The 16,493-nt window shown below is 46.6% G+C and overlaps 1 protein-coding gene across 1 annotated transcript; it reads left to right on the forward strand.

Moving 5' to 3' along the window:
• The first annotated feature begins 14,428 nt into the window (after nt 1–14,428).
• On the forward strand, nt 14,429–15,142 carry LOC123129279 (putative ripening-related protein 5). Its single transcript, XM_044549507.1, has one exon. It carries the CDS (start codon nt 14,429–14,431, stop codon nt 14,996–14,998), a length of 570 nt encoding a protein of 189 aa, XP_044405442.1. The 3' UTR covers nt 14,999–15,142.
• The last annotated feature ends 1,351 nt before the right edge of the window (nt 15,143–16,493 follow it).

Below are 16,493 nucleotides of genomic sequence, written 5' to 3' on the forward strand. Positions count from 1 at the left end.
CTCACGTGATGATCGGACACGGCCTAGTTGACTCGGATCATGTAATCACTTAGATGACTAGAGGGATGTCTATCTGAGTGGGAGTTCATAAGATGAACTTAATTATCCTGAACATAGTCAAAAGACCTTTGCAAATTATGTCGTAGCTCGCGCTATAGTTCTACTGTTTAGATATGTTCCTAGAGAAAATATAGTTGAAAGTTGAAAGTAGCGATTATGCGGACAGTAGAAAGCTTATGTCCTTAATGCACTGCTCAATTTGCTGAACCCCAAACGTCGTTTGTGGATGTTTCGAACATCGAACATACACGTTTTGATAACTACGTGATAGTTCAGTTAAACGGTTTAGAATTGAGGCACCAAAGACGTTTTCGAAACGTCACGGAACATATGAGATGTTTCGAGGGCTGAAATTGGGATTTCAGGCTCGTGCCCACGTCAAGAGGTATAAGACCTCCGACGATTTTCTTAGCCTGCAAACTAAGGGAGAAAAGCTCAATCGTTGAGCTTGTGCTCAGATTGTCTGAGCACAACAATCACTTGAATCGAGTGGGAGTTGATCCTCCAGATGAGATAGTGATGTTTCCCCAAAGACATTGCCACCAAGCTGCTAGAGCTTCGTGATGAACTATAACATATCAGGGATAAATAAGATGATCCTTGAGGTATTCACGATGTTTGACACCGCGAAAGTAGAAATCAAGAAGGAGCATCAATTGTTGATGGTTGGTGAAACCACTAGTTTCAAGAAGGGCAAGGGCAAGAAGGGATACTTCATGAAACGGCAAATCAGCTGCTGCTCCAGTGAAGAAACCCAAGGTTGAACCCAAACCTGAGACTAAGTGCTTCTGTAATAAGGGGAACAACCACTGGAGCAGCATTACCCTAGATACTTGGTAGATGAGAAGGCTGGCAAGGTCAATAGAAGTATATTGGATATACATTGTGTTGATGTGTACTTTACTAGTACTCCTAGTAGCACCAGGGTATAAGATACCGGTTCGGTTGCTAAGTGTTAGTAACTCGAAATAAAAGCTACGGAATAAACGGAGACTAGCTAGAAGTGAGCTGACGATAATGTGTTGGAAGTGTTTCCAAGTTTGATGTGATCAAACATCGCACGCTCCCTCTACCATCAAGATTAGTATTAAACCTGAATGGTTTATTGAATCTCGATCGTAGTGATACACATTTTCATGCCAAAAGATATACGATAGTAATGATAGTACCACTTACTTGTGGCACTGCCATGTAAGTCATAATGGTATAAAACGCATGAAGAAGCTCCATGTTGATGGATCTTTGGACTCACTCGTTTTTGAAAAGTTTGAGACATGCGAACCATGTCTATTGGTGTATATGCATGAAGAAACTCCATGCAAATGGATCGTTCGGACTCACTTGATTTTGAATCACTTGAGATATGCAAATCATACCACATGGGCAAGATGACTGAAAAGCCTCATTTTCTCAGTAAGATGGAACAAGATAGCAACTTGTTGGAAGTAACACATTTTGATGTGTGCAGTCGAATGAGTGCTGAGGCATGCAGTGAATATCATTATGTTCTTACTTCACAGATGATTCGAGTAAATGTTGAGTATATTTACTTAATGAAACATAAGTCTGAATTATTGAATGGTTCAAGTAATTTCAGAGTGAAGTAGCAGATCATTGTGACAAGAGGATAAAATGTCTATGATATGATCATAGAGATGAATATCTGAGTTACGAGTTTTGGCACACAATTAAGACATTGTGGAAATTGTTTCGCAATTAATACCGCCTGGAACACCATAGTGTGATGGTGTGTCCGAACATCATAGTTGCACCCTATTGGATATGGTGCGTACCATGATGTCTCTTATCGAATTACCACTATTGTCCATGGGTTAGGCATTAGAGACAACCACATTCACTTTAAATAGGGCACCACGTAATTCCGATGAGATGACACCGTATGAATCATGGTTTAGAGAAACCTAAGTTGTCGTTTCTTAAAAGTTTGGGGCTGCGACGCTTATATGAAAAAGTTTCAGGATTATGCTCGAACCCAAAGCGGATAAAATGCATCTTCATAGGACACCCAAAACAGTTGGGTATACCTCCTAATTCAGATCCGAAAGCAATATGAATTGTTTCTAGAATCGGGTCCTTTCTCGAGGAAAGGTTTCTCTCGAAAGAGTTGAGTGGGAGGATGGTGGAGACTTGATGAGGTTATTGAACCATCACTTCAACCAGTGTGTAGCAGGGCACAGAAAGTTGTTCCCGTGGCACCTACACCAATTGAAGTGGAAGCTTATGATATTGATCATGAAGTTTCGGATCAAATCACTGCCGTACCTCGTAGGGTGACAAGGATACGTACTACTACAGAGTGGTACGGTAATCCTGTCTTGGAAGTCATGTTGCTAGACAACAATGAACCTACGAGCTATGGAGAAGCGATGGTGGGCCCGAATTCCGACAAATGGTTAGAAGCCATGAAATCCGAGATAGTATCCATATATCAGAACAAAGCATGGACTTTGATGGACTTGCCCGATGATCGGCAATCCATTGAGATAAATGGATCTTTTAAGAAGAAGACGGACGTGGATGGTAATGTCACCATCTATGAAGCTCGACTTGTGGCAAAGTGTTTTCCGACAAGTTCAAGGAGTTGACTACGATGAGATTTTCTCACTCGTAGCGATGCTTAAAGTCCGTCGGAATCATGTTAGCATTAGCTGCATTTATGAAATCTGGCAGATGGATGTCAAGACGAGTTTCCTTACCAGTTTTCGTGAGGAAAGGTTGTATGTAATACAATCAGAAAGTTTTGTCGATCCTAAGGATGCTAAAAGGTATGCTAGCTCCAGCGATCCTTCTAAGGACTGGAGTGAGCATCTCGGAGTTGGAATGTATGCTTTGATGATGATCAAAAATTTTGGGTTTGTACAAAGTTTATGAGAAACTTGTATTTCCAAAGAAGTGAGTGGGAGCACTATAGAATTTCTGATGAGTATATGTTGTTGACATATTGATGATCAGAAATGACGTAGAATTTCTGGAAAGCATATAGGGTTATTTTGAAAGTATTTTTCAATGGAAAGCCTGGATTAAGCTACTTGAACATTGAGCATCAAGATCTATAAGGATAGATCAAAATGCTTAATAATACTTTCAAATGAGCACATACCTTGACATGATCTTGAAGGTGTTCAAGATGGACCAGTCAAAGAAGGAGTTCTTGCCTGAGTTGTAAGGTACGAAGTTAAGACTTAAAGCTCGACCACGGCAGAATAGAGAGAAAGGACGAAGGTCATCCCCTATGCTTAAGACGTAGGCTCTTCAGTATGCTATGCTGTGTATCGCACCTGAAGTGTGCCTTGCCATGAGTCAGTCAAGGGGTACAAGAGTTATCCAAGAATGGATCACAGGACAGCAGTCAAAGTTATCCTTAAAAATTAGTGGACTAAGGAATTTTTCTCGATTATGGAGGTGGTAAAAGAGTTCGTCGTAAAGGGTTACGTCGATGCAAGCTTGACACCTATCCGGATAGCTCTGAGTAGAGATACCGGATACATATAATGGAGCAACAATTTAGAATAGCTCCAAGTAGAACAGTTATTTGGATTAGCTCCAAATAGAGTGTGGTAGCTGCATCTAGGAGATGACATAGAGATTTGTAAAACACACACGGATCTGAAAGGTTCAGACCCGTTGACTAAAACCTCTCTCACAAGCAACATGATCAAACATAAAACTCATTGAGTGTTAATCACATAGTGATGTGAACTAGACTACTGATTCTAGTAAACTCTTGGGTATTAGTCACATGGCGATGTGACCTGTGAGTGTTAATCACATGGCGATGTGAACTAGATTATTGACTCTAGTGCAAGTGGGAGACTGTTGGAAATATGCCCTAGAGGCAATAATAAAAGTATTATTATTATATTTCCTTGTTCATGATAATTGTCTTTTATTCATGCTATAACTGTATTATCCGGAAATCGTAATACACGTGTGAATACATAGACCACAATATGTCCCTAGTGAGCCTCTAGTTGACTAGCTCGTTGTGATCAACAGATAGTCATGGTTTCCTGGCTATGGACATTGGATGTCGTTGATAACGGGATCACATCATTAGGAGAATGATGTGATGGACAAGACCCAATCCTAAGCTTAGCACAAAGATCGTGTAGTTCGTTTGCTAGAGCTTTGCCAATGTCAAGTATCTCTTCCTTTGACCATGAGATCGTGTAACTCCTGGATACCGTAGGAGTGCCTTGGGTGTATCAAACGTCACAACGTAACTGGGTGACTATAAAGGTGCACTACAGGTATCTCCGAAAGTATCTATTGTTTTATGCGGATCGAGACTGGGATTTGTCACTCCGTGTAAACGGAGAGGTATCTCTGGGCCCACTCGGTAGGACATCATCATATGCGCAATGTGACCAAGGAGTTGATCACGGGATGATGTGTTACGGAACGAGTAAAGTGACTTGCCGGTAACGAGATTGAACAAGGTATCGGTATACCGACGATCGAATCTCGGGCAAGTAAAATACCGCTAGACAAAGGGAATTGTATACGGGATCGATTGAGTCCTTGACATCGTGGTTCATCCGATGAGATCATCGTGGAACATGTGGGAGCCAACATGGGTATCCAGATCCCGCTGTTGGTTATTGACCGGAGAACGTCTCGGTCATGTCTGCATGTCTCCCGAACCCGTAGGGTCTACACACTTAAGGTTCGATGACGCTAGGGTTATAAAGGAAGCTTGTATGTGGTTACCGAATGTTGTTCGGAGTCCCGGATGAGATCCCGGACGTCACGAGGAGTTCCGGAATGGTCCGGAGGTAAAGATTTATATATAGGAAGTCCTGTTTCGGCCATCGGGACAAGTTTCGGGGTCATCGGTATTGTACCGGGACCACCGGAAGGGTCCCGGGGGCCCACCGGGTGGGGCCACCTGCCCCGGGGGGCCACATGGGCTGTAGGGGGTGCGCCTTGGCCTACACGGGCCAAGGGCACCAGCCCCTAGAGGCCCATGCGCCAAGATAAAGGAAAAAGGGGAGAGTCCTAAAGGGGGAAGGCACCTCCGAGGTGCCTTGGGGAGGATGGACTCCTCCCCCCTCCTTAGCCGCACCCCTTTCTTGGAGTAGGGGGCAAGGCTGCGCCTCCCCCTTCTCCCCTGCCCCTATATATAGTGGAGGGGAGGGAGGGCATCTATACCTGAGCCCTTGGCGCCTCCCTCCCTCCCGTGACACCTCCTGCTCTCCCATGGTGCTTGGCGAAGCCCTGCGGGATTGCCACGCTCCTCCACCACCACCACGCCGTTGTGCTGCTGCTGGATGGAGTCTTCCTCAACCTCTCCCTCTCTCCTTGCTGGATCAAGGCGTGGGAGACATCGTCGGGCTGTACGTGTGTTGAACGCGGAGGTGCCGTCCGTTCGGCACTTGATCATCGGTGATCTGAATCACGACGAGTACGACTCCATCAACCCCGTTCACTTGAACGCTTCCGCTTAGCGATCTACAAGGGTATGTAGATGCACTCTCCTTTCTACTCGTTGCTGGTCTCTCCATAGATAGATCTTGGTGTTACGTAGGAAATTTTTTGAATTTCTGCTACGTTCCCCAACAAAAAGAAGATCATCGGAATGGATGGAGTAGCCAATGAGCAAGACTTCGACAAGTACGACGAACCGAAGATCGAACATGACAACGACGATGAAGTAGCAGCATACACCACAAGAAGAAGTAGGACCACCCTACCTAAAGGATGTCCGTTCCACAGAAGAACTCCATTTGCGAAAAAGAAGGGCAAGAAGATTATGAACAGATAGCTAGCTAAGGTCGATTGTATTTAAATTGTAGCCTTCATTTCTCGGGCACTTTTTGATATCATGAATATTTCATGGGCACCTTTTGAATTCATGAATATTTTTTCAAATTTGATGATATTTTTTCATATTCAATATTTTTTCCCCGCTCCACCGCTGCCGCCGACCCCCCGCACCCTCCCCCACTCTACCGCCGCCGATGACCCACCGCACCGTCCCTCGCTCCACCGCCGCCGCCGACACCCCGCACCTTCCCCCGGCCCGCTCCGCCGCCGCCGCCGACACCCGCACCCTCCCCCACTTTTTGAAGATATTTTCAAAAAAAATTGATGATATTTGATGATATCTTCTGTTCTAGTCCTCATGAAGATAACAAATTTGATAAAAAAACAAATTATTAGATGCAACAAGAAATAATGAAAAAAAAAGTTAGTAATGGCGCACCAGAGGAGGGTGCACCATTGCTGTCAGAAAAAAAAATTACTAATGGCGCACCAGAGGAGGGTGCGCCATTGCTGTCAGAAAAAAAATACTAATGGCGCACCAGAGGGTGGTGCGCCAATGCTATAGTGTCTAGCTGGATACCCCTTCACCCGATCCCCCCTTCCCTCTCCCTCGCGAGATCCCCCTTCCCTCCCCCGCCACAACACCCGCTCCGACGACCCCCGGCCCGCTCCAACGACCCCCGCGCCCGCTCCACACCCGCTCCGGCTCCCCCGCACCCGCTCCGACGACCCCCGCGCCCGCTCCACACTCGCTCCACACCCGCGTCCGCCATCTCGTCGGCGCTGCGCATCGGGACCTTGCCGCTGGGAAGGTTTGTTCTTGGCTACTATCGATTTGCTACATAGAGCAGAGCAGAGCAGAGCAGTAACAGTGTCCTTGTTCGCGTCGCAGCCGATCCAGGAGGGGGACTGCACCAGATCCGCCATCGCCGAGGAGCCGCAGAGCACCGGATCCACCTCGTCCTCTTCCTCGGGTCGCCGTCGTCTTCCTCAACTCCGGTCTCCGCTCCACCTCTGCTCCGTGGTTCAGTACACTAATCCTATTGTCTTTGACTACTTGATTTAACTTGCTGTACTTCCCACTACAAGTTGATTTACTGAATATGCTACTCTAGTTCCCGGAGCTGGGTTTCTATTTGTGTGTTTGGTATACAGTTTCTAGTTTGTGCATCACTATAAGAGGAGTGCATTTTTCTAGGTTCTCTCACAATCTCCATACGTTAGTTTTTATCTTTTATACTTACAGTACAACAGGTTAACAGTTTGAAAGCCAGACAGTGAGGCTTTCTAGTGTATGGTCCTAACACACAACAATTTTATTAGTTGAGGTTCACACTAGACAAACGTGTGCCAGCTAAGAAAAAAATAGAGTTCTACATTAACTTGTCTGCCAGCTGGAGCAAGAAGCCTGAACTAGTTTTCCTTAGCTATCGCCTCCTTTAGAAAATATTGGACAAGATTCCAAGAGACTTGGAGATATGTACAAGATCAGTAAGATAATAGCTTGCTGTTTAAGCATCGTTGCAGTCAAACTCTGGAATATTTACAACGAAAATGACCAAAGGTATGGCCAGTGCCATCAGGAAATCACAGGTGAACCAATGCATCATAGTGGAACACTAAACTGACAATTCCATCATATGTATCACCAATCTTCTTGATTAGTGATTATCTGAATTAGTTTGTAAACTGTAGAGGTGGTTAGGCTTTGGTTAAAAATAAAAACAATAATATAAGTTTTGTATTTTCTAAGTAAAAAACCCCACATATGCACCAGGATGTGATCTGTGAGAACCAAACTAGACCTAGCTCTGCATTAGTTGTTTTGTGCTTCAAGTGTCCCAGTCAAGGACAAACTGAGTGGTTGCAAAATAATATTATGTGGTCAATGTGCATTAGTTCTGAACTGGTCAACCATGAATTGGGATGATAATGTTATTTTTCCTTCTTAACAGAATGGTGTCATAATCAGAACAAAGCTGCTGCAAATGCATACTTTTTTTACAAGTGCATCTGCACCTTCTGATCCATTTAGAGTTATCATAAATATATTTCCAAGGTTTTTTTCATTTCACTGTAGAGTCTTTGCTTCTGGACTCAATGCACATTCATCAGTCATAAGAGATAAATACTAGTAAGTCAAGGGCACCAGAATTTGATCATGCCTCTTTTGAGAAGTATGTCTATTGATTCAAAATTGCCATGGCAAAAATATGTTTCAGAAAATGGTCTGTGGCTGGGTTTTGTCTCCGACCATTGTGTCGTGATGATTTTGCAGGTACCCCGAGAGGCCCTTGAGTTTGCCGGAATGTCGATTAACTTCCGTTCCGGCAAATTCGGATACTCCATATGTCCTATTTTCAGCAAAGGTCATGCTGAAATTTTCCGTGAATTTTAGCATGACTTTGCTAAAAATCGGACATATGAGGTACTTGCTACTAATGCATGGGCCGGGGTATCTTAGTACTTAGTTAAGTAGGATCAACTGCCCCTTTATTCTTGCTGCATTAAACCATAGGTGGCAATAGAGCCAAGTGATTAGTGCCAAGTGATTAGGCCCAACCTAGGGTGCCTCGGCATCGATAAACCCTAAATGATGAAAACTTAACTTGGCTGCCCCGGATGCCTCGGTGTCGATGAGAACCTAAATGATGTACGCTTAGGCTTTTAGGGTGCCTCGGCGTCAACAAACCCTAAATGATGAAAGCTTAGGCTTTTAGGGTGCCTCGGTGTCGACAAACCCTAAATGATGAGACCATGATCTTGTTCCTTGACAATAACCAACTTTTTGACCAAACTTTTTTCCTATTTAGAGCGAAACATGGCCCACAACGATGAGGCCGGTGGTTCGGGCGGCAAGAAATTCTGGGAGCTGTCCCCGGAGATGGAGGAACAACCACACCGCTATGAGGACGCCGCGGAAGACACCGATACTATTACACAACCCCTAGTGGCGTCGGGGATGACACCACTGATGGTGCCGCCGAGGATGCCACCACTGATGATGGTGGCGCACACACAGATGGCAGCCAACCGAAGAAGCAAAGGAAGGACCGGCGCCCGAATGCGCTCCGCACCCTCAAGGAGGAATTCACTCAAGTGGACTCCAACGGGAATCCAACGGAGCCCAAACATATAGTCAAGGGGTACTTGCTTCAGCTCGGGTGCATTCTCCGGAGCACCGTCTCGATCAACATCGAGAACCTTAGGCATAAGGACCGAGGGAATTTGCGCAACCTCCTCTTCACGAAGCTGCACGAACGATACAAGTTCCCCGCCGAATTTGAAAACACACACCTCTCAGGGAATAAAGTGAACAGTGCCACCCTCACGAAGATGAGCACGGCCCTGTCTACTTGGAAAAGTGCGATGAAGAGAATGATTGATAAGATCAAGGCGAAATATCCTTGGATGAGCGAAGATGAGTACAAGGAGTTCAAGATCAAGTGCGAGAGCAGTGCAACCTCCGGATCAAGTCAGTGGGGGAAAGAAATGCGGGAGTTGAACTTAGGGGAACACAAACTCGGTCCAGACGGTTACAGAGTGGCAGAGCCTATATGGGACAAGGAGGACGCGGAGCGTGCCGAGCAAGGCCTACCGCCCCGCTTCGAGAAATACAGTGGTGACAAGCAGACCAGGAACTATGTCAGGGCCCGGTACAAGGAGGACCTGATAACAAAGGAGCTTACCACGGATCCGAAGACCAGGGCGCTTGAGCTTCTTCTGGTAAGGAATACACCCCCGCGTAATTAGCTCCATATGGTTGCACTCTAATTAATCCCCAATATTTCTAAATGGTTCACGTTCCTTTCGCAGGACACTGAAAGCAGTAGCGCGGGGTCGTCTAAGAGCTCCCCTGTCGACACCCCTTTAAATAGGGCGTTGAACGTAATGAAAAACAAGGATAAGCTCACTAAGCCGACATCAGCTGGTCGTGTGGCCGGCAAAGGCTTGTCCACAAAATGGGGGTCATACTATACCGCTGGTGTGCGGAAGGAGAAAAAGACCAGCTCAGAAAGCCAGACGCGCGAGGTTGAAGAACTCAAGGCACAAGTGGCGCGGATTCCGGAGCTTCTCCAAGAGCAAGTGCAACAACAACTTGGAACAACGCTCAACGCCATGGTGCCTACGTTGATTCATGGGCTGACGACATGGATTGCGGGCGGCCAACAGGGGCCTCCCCCGATTCCCAGCTTCACGGCCAGCAACTCGCACAGCACGCAGGCGGCGCCATTGGTGTCTCCGGCGGCGCCATTGGTGTCTCCGGCGGCGGCGCCATTGGTGTCTCCGGCGGAGGCGGTATTCGTGTCTCCGGCGCCGGCACGGGCATTGGAGCTTAATGCACCCGGGTGTACGCCGGCCGGCACCTTGCCAGCAAGCGCCCCCTCCGTCAGTTGCATGCCCGCCGTTGGCGGTGCCCCGACATTAGCCGAGCTCGATGGCATCACGGTAACCAAGCCTCTCGGCCGATGACTTCATCTCCTTGCCTTTGACTGGGCATCCCTGACGCCCTGTACATGTTTTCGCAGGGCACCGCCGACGTTCCTTGCACTCTTCTGCATTTCATGGGCGCCGAGTTGGTCGATGTCGCCAAGGGCAGAATCGTTCAACCGGGCAACCCCATGTTCCACGGTAATCCGATGCCACCCATAATGTATAGGGTTGAAGTGGTTCGGGTGATGCCAGGCTGCGACGAGCTGTTACCTCCGATTCGACCCGCTGGGGCCGACGAAGAAGATGAGATGACCCTCAATACCTGCGTAAACTGGCCCCTGCTTTGGCCGAAGAGCCAGATTCATTTGGGGGCGGGGGACACCACCCCACAGACAAGACCGCCAGTCGTGCCGGCGCCAAGCCATGGCAAGAACGCCGCAACGCTACTAGACCTGCCGGACATTCCTATGGCACAGGATCCGGACAACCCTATGGCACAGGATCCGGACGGTGACGACAATGACGACGGTACATTTACCAAAGTTGATAAGTACTTTGACGAACATGGGTACGCTGACGAGTTCTGCAGGCCTCTTTCTCAAGAACCCAACCAAGATGACCGCGATCTAGCTGGTACGGTGGAGAAATCCAATTGCAACAGACATCGTTTGGCGTTCAGTTCTCAGGACACGCCTCCAGCTCCCGCCTTCACCGAGCCTCAGATAGCTGAGGTGCGAAATATTATCAGCCCCAACACGCTCAAGAAGGCGGTCTGTGAACAGAACTCGGTCCCATTACAGGAGATCAAGAAGAAGGGACGGAAACGAAAGACTAACAAGGGCGCCGGTGCGAGCCAGCCGGCACCGAGTTCGATCCGTGCTCAGGACGGGCCACCTTCACCTAAGGATATCTTGAGGAGGGTGCATGTGGCGGGTAGGACGATGCTACCGCCAAATATGCTGAATGCTGCAACCGGTGCTATGCGGAGTCTGCACGACAATGTTCTTTCTTTGGAGAAGCGGTGTCTCAGAGAGAAGGATGTGGCATACCCGGTTTTCATGACCAAGGTGCCAGAGGGCAAGGGCTTTGTGGATGGAGACATCGGGGGTACGATCGTCCTGCGGTTTGATGACATCTTTGCTATGTTTAACCTTCATCCGCTGCACTACATCTTCGTTCGGCTGTTTTCGCTGAGTATGGAGATGCGGATCATTAGAGACAAGACCCCGGACATCGTGATAGTCGACCCCTTCTACATGTGTGCCAAGCACTTGAGCAGCGCTGGGGACAGCCAAGTTGCGAGTTCACACCTCGAAGGCGTCATTCTGGCAAACCCAGATAAGGATAACTTCCTTGTGGCTTACTTTCCCGAGTAAGCCATCCCTTAACCGCCCCGTAACATATGATTTCTTAGATTTTGATCGTTCTTTTTTTTCTAACATTCCGTGTTCTGTGTAGTGACACACATTGCACACTCATCCTCTTAAGCCCGAAATATTCCATGGCCACATATTTCGACCCGAACCGTAACTCCAACATAGACTACACAAATGTCAAGAAAGTTCTTGATGATGTTCTCCTCGGTTACACCAAATCTGGAGGTACCTTCACCAGGGCAGTTCGTAAGTACGGCAAGCACATGTTCTCACACAATACGAAGTTCTGCTGCGTCAAGCAGCCGCCTGGCGGTCAGAAGGATGCCTACTACGCCCTCCATCACATGCGGGCGATCGTAAGGGACCATCATCAACTTCTGCTATCAGATAATCTCAAAGATTGGGCCACGAGCTTGTCGACAGTCCAGGACGCGGACCTCAGACAAGAATTCTTTCGCATCCAGTCGGAGTTTGCGGACATCATCCATCAAGATGTCCTTCATTCCTCGGGGCAGTTCTTCCTCAGATATCAACCGTCCAACAGTGAGATAGATGAAATGCTACAAATGCAGGGTGACAACGACCGCGATTTCATGACCATCACGACAGACGGCAGCTTCATCCACGTTCCTGTCCGATGAGTCGAGTTGAAAGTAGTGATGTGTAGTTCTGAAACATTGATTGGCTCATGTTGTAATTATACTTTAATGAATTCGTATGTCTCTTTGGTTTGGATAGTCGTTCAACTTAGATGTAATCGATGCTATTTATCAGTAGGACCATCAATCGTGCTATTAATGTTTTGCTTTTCTCTTCCGATCCTTTTGTTGCATACTTACATATTGCTTATGTATTGTCTGTTGTTTGGCTTGTGCATAGAGATGCCGTCGTATGTCGTGTACAAGGGTAAGGTTCCTGAAGTCTACGACGACTGGGAGGAGTGTCGAAGACAGGTTCACCGTTTCAGCGGTAATAGTTACAAAGGGTACACCACTAGGGCGGAGGCCGAATCTAGATACGCCCGCTATCTAGCGGGAGAGAGGAGGGAGCGTTGGAGGAACCGGATGAAGACCAGATTGATCGCGATGATGCTCATCGTGATGACCACAGCTCTCTTCTATGTGATGGTAGTTTAGATGATCGACATCGACTTGTAATGTGAAGACAAACTCGATACTCGCGGTCTTGAGACTTATAATGTTTTATCTTTGTTCGGTCTCTTGAATTCAGAGACTAATATGATGAATTGTATTCGGAGACTAATCTTCTATTGTATTCGATGAATCTGATGTTGCTGTGTGCTGCTGTCTATATTCTGTCTAATAATATATTTTATATTCTGTCTAATAATATATTTTGTAACCTGCGCAAAAATCAGAAAAGGAAAAAAAACCAAATATTCATACTAATGACGCATCACCACCAGGTGCGCCATTAGTATGCCAAAGGATACTAATGGCGCATCAACAGAGAATGTGCCATTAGTATGACAAAGCCATGCTTACGTATGGCCCCCCGGGAGGCACACTAATGACGCATGCTGTTACACACTAATGGCGCACTAGTTGGTGCACCATTAGTATACCAGATACTAATGACGCACCTGTGGTGCGCCATTAGTAAGATATACTAGTGGCGTGCTACTAATGGCGCACTGGTAATGCGTCATTAGTAGGCAAAACCAGTGCGCCATTAGTAGGCCTTTTCCTAGTAGTGTGGGGCCTGAATAATAAGTGGACCTGTCAATATCGAATGATGAGGCCCGGTTTACATGTCCGTCGAATTCGACAGGAATGCATGAAGCTGATAAATTTTCAACCTCAACTGGCCCCAATTGAAAAAAAGAGACATATGTGCAACTTAATACTCCAGATCTAATAAATATGTGGCATTTTACATAGGTACAGGTTTTGGAACAGCTAGTATGGTTGGAAGAGGAAGTCCCACTTAACTATAGGTGCAAATATCCCGCAAAAAATACAATAGGTGCAAATAGAAATGGCAAAAATATGTGTTGCACCAGCAACGAACTGCAGCTCTCGTGGTAGCATTTGTTTTTTCAAAGTTGTACATTTTATTTGCTTCTCGTGGTACCATTTTCAAGAACACATGAATAAGACATGCACGTAAATGGCTTTTTATTATGTTTTAGTAAGGACAAGGGAAGAATCCTTGCACAAACACACGGCAAGACCTGCAAGAACTAGACGATATTGGCATAAAAGAAACAGTGTCTGGCATCGAGCTGTGCTATACTATTTTAGTGGAATAAAAACACATGATAGCTTAACATAATACTTATCTATCTAACGAAGTTTTCTATATTTCAGTGACCCTCAGTGTCTGTCATGGTTGAAGGCACCGGCAAGAAGTGTGGTAGAAATAGAATAGTATAAAGAATGTTGCTATCAATTCATTCAGTTCTTTGAACCTGTTCTGCAATACTTTTATCATCGGTGTAATCCTGTCTCCGTCTGTCTTTCCCAAGGGCATGCTCAATGAGACACAATATATGTACGTCCGACCTAGTATTATAACAATCCATTTGAGACGTTACGGACCAGTGCCCTGTCTGAACTCATCAATGATTTGCCGTGGAGAACATGCAACAAGTTGGTGCTCATGACTGAACTAGCAGAAGCACTATATAAAGTCGACCCTGCAGCTGTCTAACCACACAGCACAATCAATCGAGGGAAACAAACCAGTACTGTAGCAGCAAAAAGAAGAAGTAGACGAGCGTTAGAGTTCCGCGCTGTTCAGTAGGTAAGATGGCCACTGCAAGAGCTCTAGCCACCATGGCAGTTTTCCTCCTGGTGGCCCTCTCCACCTCCCACATCGCGTCCTCGCTCCGCCCAGGTCTCGGTGTGTGCCGTGCAAGTGGCTACCTTCCAGGAAAGCAAGGCAACTGTGAGAAGAGCAACGACCCCGACTGCTGCGAGGATGGCAAGAGATACCCGCAGTACCACTGCTCGCCGCCGGTCACCGCGACCACCAAGGCCGTCTTGACGCTCAACAGCTTCGAGAAGGGCAAGGACGGCGGCGGTCCGTCCGAGTGTGACAATTCCTACCACAGCGATAAGGAGATGGTCGTTGCGCTCTCCACCGGCTGGTTCAAGAACATGGCCCGTTGCGGGCACCGCATCAAGATCAGCGCCAATGGCAAGTCTGTGTATGCCAAGGTGGTGGACGAGTGTGACTCCGTCTATGGCTGCGACGAAGACCACAACTACGAGCCCCCGTGTGCTAACAACATCGTTGACGCCTCTCCTGCGGTGTGGAATGCCTTGGGGCTCGACCAGAACGTCGGCATGGAGGGCATCACCTGGTCCGATGAGTGAGCGTTTGAAACAAAGGTGAGCGCAGGTTGTTGGTACCACTAGTCGGTCAAGTGTCATGTGTATAATGTTCGCTGTCAGAGAGAAGTCCAGTATATACAGATCCTATACGGGGTGAGTTGATCAGATTATGTATATGATGGCATGATTTTTTAAAATAAACAGTGCAACCTATGGTTTAGCACCAGTGAGATGTTCGCGTGTGCTCTTCAAGGCTATAATAGTGAGTAGTGTGGTGTATAAAGAATTGGAAACACATGAGATACCTGAGAAAGCTGTATACTCATTTTCGAGGGTCGCTGAACAAGTATGATAAACTGTTAAAAAGCACATCATTCCACTGATCAGCTACCAAAGACGGTGAACTCCATAGAAAATATTATGTCTAATGCTACGCAGCATTATATATCTTGCACGGTTGCATCTAATTACAGCATGTATGCAGCGCAGGAAGAGTGAGATTGCTCCATGACGCAGACTTAACTCCCATAACAATTCACTCAAGTCGAGAGTATCAAGCAAGCAATCAACAAACGGAGCTGCTTAATCAAGGAATCAAGGATCTGAAAAAAGCATGAGGAACTAATAATACATGCTTTTTGATGCTTAATGTTTCAGTAAGGCAACTAAATGTGCAATCAAGATGATTCCATGATTTCATAATGTTACAAGCGCTCAACTCAGGCATGATACTGGAGTGGTGGAACAGTATGATGGTGGCCCTTGTCCCGAAAATTGATAACATCGGACGCTAAGTCAGTTTCCGCCAATATCTTTGTAATTTAGTTTACATAGTTATCTTAGAAATGTTGCTTAATCATTCAAAGAGTATGCTGCCCGGGATACTTTCGCCAACGTAGAGCACTTTCATTTCAGGGTGCATGACTACGGAAATTATTTTGGTGCCATACGAGTATTGCCATACTTCAAAGAACAAAAATAAAAGGGAAGTTTGGTTGGCAAATTGTTGTGACAGACTACCGAATATAACTACATAAACTAAACCACATAGGTGTCGTATTTTCTCAAAGTTCTTCTATGTCTACTTCCTAGAGTGTTGTGAGAGACTAGTGAATATAGGTGCATAAACTAAACTGGATAGATTTCCAAATTGCTGAAAGTTTTGGGCGTTTAAGATGTTCGGGGCGAACATGCTTTTTCTTCTTCCGTCTTTTGTTTTCCCCCGGTTTTCTTTTCGGTTGGTTACGTTGGGGTGTCCTGCTGTGCTCTAAGGACACAACACCATCGATCTTTATATTGCCCGTGCTGAGTGCCACCAGCCGCCATCTCCTAGGAAAGCAGGACGCCGATGAGGCACCACCGAGCGTGCAGCCGGTGCTGCTGTGCCGCCACAATCAGATGGACTGGGCCCGCGTCACTCGCGTCGCTTGTGGCAGCAAGGTCTTAACGCGCCGACGCATGCACATCCATTGTTGTTTATCCGTGGTTGGGAAGACGAGGTGAAGATTGGATCTCCCGAGGTGGAGGCCAGCGTTGC

This window comes from Triticum aestivum, chromosome 6A (assembly GCF_018294505.1).
Source record: "Triticum aestivum cultivar Chinese Spring chromosome 6A, IWGSC CS RefSeq v2.1, whole genome shotgun sequence".
In the NCBI taxonomy this organism is placed as follows: domain Eukaryota; kingdom Viridiplantae; phylum Streptophyta; class Magnoliopsida; order Poales; family Poaceae; genus Triticum; species Triticum aestivum.